This window comes from Myotis myotis, unplaced genomic scaffold, assembly GCF_014108235.1.
Source record: "Myotis myotis isolate mMyoMyo1 unplaced genomic scaffold, mMyoMyo1.p scaffold_m19_p_2, whole genome shotgun sequence".
Classification (NCBI taxonomy): Eukaryota; Metazoa; Chordata; class Mammalia; order Chiroptera; family Vespertilionidae; genus Myotis; species Myotis myotis.
Window position 1 is genome coordinate 102731487 of NW_023416324.1, and position 6000 is coordinate 102737486.

Consider the following 6000-nt stretch of genomic DNA (forward strand, 5'->3'; position numbering starts at 1 on the left):
CGAGCGCATCCGGGCCCTGGCCTCAGTCCCGGCCGCCTCCCTCTCCGCGGGCATCCCCACCGCTCTCCCAGGGAGGCGCTGCTCCGCCCCGGAGCACCGACACCCTACAGGGGAGCCGCGGCCCGGGGGCACCTACCTGCCCAGCTCCCGCAGGGCGGGGATCATGGACGCCAGCTCCAGGCCGGGCTCGCCCATGGTGAGGAGCGCGACGCTCGTCCACGACGCGGAGAGGGCTCGCGGCGTCTCCACGGCCTCTGCCGGGCGGCTCAGCGCTGGAAGGGACCTCGCGGAGCCCAAAACTCCTCCCGGAAGCCGCGGTGGGTGCTGCGCGCCGGCCCTCCGGTCTCCACTGAGGCCGAGTGGGAGGGGCCAGCGACGCACGCGCCCCGCCCCTTTCCCGGCGGCTTCCGGCGGACGGGCGGCGTGCAGGCTGGCGGCGCAGTGAGGGCTTAGCAGAGCCCTGTGCTCTGTGACTCCCACCTGAAGGGTTCGCAAAGCAGAACACCCCATCTTAGTACAGAGGAAAGGGGCCCTGAGGGCACGGGCCGTACTCTTCGCTTCACTGGTGAAAACTGAGATAGTTCAGCGGGTCAAGGCCTAGACTAGCCCCCACGCGTTAGGGTTCTAGTGTTCCTCCCACTCTCTTGGCAGCCTTTCTGCAAAAGGGGGCTCCTCCTGTCCTTTCTGTTTCAGCAGTCTTTTTCAACCTGAAGTTACTCAGGTTTCCTTGAGGGTTCTCCTAACTCTTAATATTTAAAAAGTGGCTTAATTGTATTTATAGATATCTCATCAAATCAGCAGCAGTACTGTGTTGACCCCTTAACAGGTGTCTAAAGTAAATCAATGGATTCTGGCTGTAGACATTTTTTAGTTCAACCCAATTTGTTTATATTTGAAATATAGTTATTGTAAGAGACTGTCAACATGTCAAAAGTATGCATTTAATCAGGCAAAGCCATGCAGTATACTTACATTTGTTCTTTGATACAGTATCTAAACAAAAAAAATCCAAGTTATGAAATGACAGCCACATATCCTCCTGCTTTGGGGATTTTGCATTTGCTGTACCCTTTGCCTTGACCTTGTATGGTCGTTCTGCAGTTCTGTCGTTCTGTCGATTTACATATTATATTTATATAGAGGCCTGTTGCATGAAGAGATTCGTGCAATAGGCCTTCCTTTCCCCTGGCTGCTGGCACCCCTCTCATTGCTCCTCTTCAGATATTTGCAGCCACCAGAGAGCCTCATGTAGACTAGCAAACTTACACTCACACTTTCCCCTTCCACCTGCTTTATTTTTCTTCATAACACTGAGAACCAATATAGTATAGTATATAATATTTCATTTACCTCCAATTAGAATATAGGTTCCTTGAGAGCAGGATCTTGTCTGTTTTATTGACCTAAAACATTGCCTGGCATATAGTTGGTGTTCAGTACATATCTGTTAAATGGATAAATTATATAGTGGAAAGAACATGGGATTAGAAATTAGAGGCTCTGCACAAGTTCTCATTCCATCTTTTATCTTTATTTTATATATTTTTTTAATTTTATATATATTTTTATTTTATATAAAAACTAGAGGCCCAGTGCATAGATTCATCCATCATTGGGGTCCCTCAGCCTGGCCTGCACCCTCTCACAACCCGGGACCCCTCGAGAGATGTCGCACTGCCAGTTTCGGCCTAATCCCCACAGGCCAGGCTGAGGGACCCCACTGGTGCATGAATCCATGCACCGGGCCTCTAATATGCTTATAAGATCTTTGGTTAATCTCTTCCTACCCCTCCCCCCTCCCTCTGACATTCATCAGTCTGTTCCATGTTTCCCTGCCTATGTTGAGCGTCTGCCCCCTGGCAGTCAATGCATGTCATAACTAACAGTCGAACAGTTGTTTAGGCTTTGATATATATAGACTAGAAGCCCAGCACACAAAATTCGTGAGTGGTTATGGTCCCTAGGCCTGGCCTGTGATCAGGGCCATCTTCCCTGGCTGCTGGCGCCTGGCGCCACCCCCGCCACCACCTATCCCTGATTCCCTATTTGCCATCGGGTGATCAGAGCCTGCTGGCCAGGGGGAGGGACCGAGTGGTTGGCCATTCTGCCCGCTCACTGGTCCCATCCCCCCGCTGCCACCCACCCTCGATTCCTCATTCACCATTGGGCGATCACAGCCTGCCAGCTGGAGGGAGGGACTGAGAGGTGGTCATGCACCTCATAGTGACTGGTCAAGTGGTCGTTCGGCCATTCTGTCGATTTGCTTATTATATTTATATTAGAGGCCTGTTGCACAAAGAGATTCGTGCAATAGTCCTTCCTTTCCCCTGGCTGCTGGCACCGGTTTGCCTCTGGCACCTGGGCCCCAGGCCTTCGCTCTGACCGAGTTCTGGCCAGAGCCGGCCCCACGGCTGTGAGGCTTTCGCTGCTCCACTGGCCCTGGGCCGTCAGGCTTCACTCCACCGTTTGGAGCCTACGTATGCAAATTAACCGCCATATTTGTTGGCGGTTAATTTGCATATCGTGCTGATTAGCCAATGGGAGGTGTAGCGAAGTTATGGTCAATTACCATGTTTGTCTATTATTAGATAGGATATATATATGCTCTAATCCTTCCATTTCCAGAGAAAGGGGCAAAAGAGGGTTGCTGAAAGTGATAAGGGAGGCAGCAGGGTGAACTTTTTTATTTTTTTAGGGGGGAGAGTTTCCTCCTGATGAGGGGCTTCAAAGGACAGCAGCCTACTTCTGCTACCCTCTGTCTCTAGAGAGACAATTTCTGATTGGCATCTGGCAGGACAGAGCAGTTGCAGGTACAGGACTGGGAGTGCCTTTCTGCATGCAGCTCCCTGGAGAGTCTCTTCTGGCCAAAGAAAGCTTTGTTCTAACCATTTCTCCCGGAGCCAGGGTGGCTGGGTGGTCTGGGGCAGGAGGACAGAATAGAACCAGAGTCAAAGGGCAGGGCAGGAAGAAGTATGGAGTAAAAGATTGGGGGTGAGAGAGGGAGAGGGTGAAATCTGTGTGGGAGGGTGAGGGGGCAGGAGGGCTGGTGCAGAAAGAGAGTTGGGGGCAGCATAGGAAGGTTTGGAGGTACTGGGGGATTAAGAGGGACCTGCAGATGCCAGAACAGGGGAAAGGGTCTACAGAATCAGGTGGGGGTCCACAAGGGTGAGTATAGACTAAGTCCCTTCCCCAGACCCTGCCATCCCAGGTGGCTAGTGGGAGGGGTCCATAGCGAGGTGCTGAGCCCCCTACACTTTGTGTCTGAGTCTGAGGCTCCAGAACATGTGGCCAACACACCCCGCCCCTGCCACCCCCGTCGAAGTGCTGCCATTTGGAACACATTTGCAGACACATGGATTTTTTTTAAGTTATCTTTTTAATTCACTCTGTTTCCTACTTGTCATTTTTTATTGAAAAGGCGGATTCTGCAGGTGTGTGTTCCTTTGCGGGGGCAGCAAGGGTGTTCTCCACGGGCGGAGATCCGATGAGAGACAGAGACAAAAGGCCCATCGAGACATGGGGAATGAGTAAACAGGATCAGAGAGCAAGGAACAGGGAGAGAGATGCACAGGGTGAGACAGACAGACACAGAGAACCCAGGAAGGCTAAGGGAGGGACTCAGCCCTAAGGGCAATGCAAGTGTGCTGAGAAATCCTGCTTCGGGATGGTGGATCCCTCCACTTCCAACTAAGGCCCCTGGGGCTGAGCTTGCTCTCCTCTGTGCTCTGGTTCTGTTCAGCATAGACATGGCTGAACTGGCCTCAGGGAAAGGGCTGGAAGGATGTGGTGGGCAATGGACTGAGTACTCAGGACCAGGATCGCTGAGGGCTAGGGATCCAAGACCAGACAGAGAAGAGGACCTAGAGGTGTTCCCTCCCAAGTCCCCACACACCTGTTTTTGAGTGAAGCCTGAAACCCGAATCCCCAATCCTGTGCCGAGGCTCTGGAGAGTGCCCTAGTGTGATTTCCCTAACCTCTCTGAGCCCTGGCTATGCCACCTGCAGGAGAAGAGCACTGGTGGCTGAGGTTTGGGAAATGGCTCAGGGGGCTGAGGAGACAGAGTACTATTTAGGACACCTAGGTTTAGCGATTACATCCGAAATCCCAGGGATTTTTGGCCTTCGCCCCTGCTCCTGGCTTGTGTTTATGTAGGACTTGCCACCCCTCCTCTCCTCATCGGTGCCTGGTACTCGCAAACCTTCCGAGCAGCCAGTGTAGACACGCAACCTAGGACACACAAAGATATCCCCAAGCCAGCTGTAGACAGTTGGGCAAACACACACAACATGACACAGGGTGCTGTCTGTGGACAGGGATAGAGCTTCCCAGCCAGTAAGAGAGCTCATTCATTCAGCTGAGCAGCGGCTCCATGGGCGTGTTCACCCTGGGTGCAGCTCCAAACTGAAAGCCTGGGATAATTAGAGCTAATTATATGTGTGCAAACAGCCGCAGCAGAGGCCATGGGCCTGGCCCAGCCATGGGCAAACTACTGCCCCGCGGGCTGGATCCGGCCATTTGAAATGAATAAAACTAAAAAAAAAAAAAAAAGACCATACCCTTTCATGTAATGATGTTTACTTTGAATTTATATTAGTTCACACAAACACTCCATCCATGCTTTTGTTCCGGCCCTCCGGTCCAGTTTAAGAACCCATTGTGGCCCTCGAGTCAAAAAGTTTGCCCACCCCTGGGCCACTCCTCCCCCGGCCTGCCCCCTGCGATCCCACCCCAGCAAAGGGACTTTGCTGGCACAGCTGGGGTTGAGTGCCTTGGGGAGGGAAGGGCAGGTGGATAGCCCCAGGGGTTGGAGTGAGCCCTCGGTCTCCAGAGCACCCTCACCCCCACCCCCACCTCCCATGATTACACACTCCAGTGCGCGCTGGGGCCCTGGATGCCCCAGATGGCAGGTCGAGACCAGGTTAGGAATTGGACCAGAACTTGGTTCGAGCTCCCCTTGGCCTTGTGCTGAGCGGGCCCTGGCGGCATGGGTCCAGGCATTTGGGTCCTTAGGTTTCTATTATCTTGGCCTCCTGAGCATTCCCCTCTCTGCAAAGATTTGAGACTCGGCTCTCCTTGTATCCTGCCACGGGGAGTGCCTGTCTGGAGCTGAGGCCAAGGGTGAGGAAAGGACAGAGTCTGATGTTTGGCTGTTGGTGATCAGTTTGTTTCTACCTGGATGCACCACAGGACCCCAAAAGGGTGACTTTTCTGAGCTTTCATTTGCGCATCCACACCTTGCATACCTCCTCTGGGACTCGGAGTCCAAGGGGAAGGAGAGAGATGTGAATTCCTCAAGAATGAGGCTTTATACTTTGAACTGCTAGCCTGAATCAGTGATCTAATTTTGTGGTTTCAGGAGCCTTTGCTGGGTTGGGTTGGAGTGGTGGCGGGGTAGGGTTTTATATTTCTATAGAGGCCTGGTACACGAAATTCATGCACGAGGGGGTGGGTCCCCTCAGCCCAGCCTGCACCCTCTTTAATCCGGGTCCCCTTGGGGGATGTCCGACTGCCGGTTTAGGCCCGATCCCTGGGATCAGGCCTAAGCCGGCAGTTGAACATCCCTCTCACAATCCTGGACCACTGGCTCCTAATCGCTCACCTGCCTGCCTGCCTGGTCACCCCTAACTGCCCCCCCTGCCAGCCTGGTTACCCCTAACTGCCCCCCTCTGCCGGCCTGGTCACTCCTAACTAATTGCCCCCCTGCCAGCTTAATTGCCCCTAGCTGCCCCCCACTGCTGGCCTGGTCACCCCTTACTGCCACCTCCCTGCCAGCCTGGCCGCCCCCAACTGCACACAGCCCCACCCCCCGCTGGCTTGGTCACCCCTAACTGCCCTGCTCTGTGGGTGATAGAGGGCGCGCCCCAACCCCCGCCCCCCCCCCCACACACACACACTGCCCTGCTCTGTGTGTCATGGGTTAGAGCAGCCGTGGGCAAACTATGGCCCGCGGGCCAGATCCGGTCCATTTGAAATGAATAAAACTATTGAAAAAAAAGACCA

General features: G+C 53.7%; 1 protein-coding gene across 5 annotated transcripts in view; it reads right to left on the bottom strand.

Annotated features, from left to right (window-relative positions):
• The window catches only part of ATR (ATR serine/threonine kinase), a 191703-nt gene extending 191349 nt beyond the window's left edge, over positions 1 to 354 (bottom strand). For all 5 annotated transcript variants that reach the window (XM_036352984.1, XM_036352983.1, XM_036352982.1 and 2 more), the window contains exon 1: positions 137 to 354. In XM_036352984.1, the coding sequence (XP_036208877.1) occupies positions 137 to 195 (59 nt within the window). In that variant the 5' untranslated portion in view covers positions 196 to 354. The remainder of the gene's footprint in view (positions 1 to 136) is intronic.
• Between the last annotated feature and the right edge of the window lie 5646 nt (positions 355 to 6000).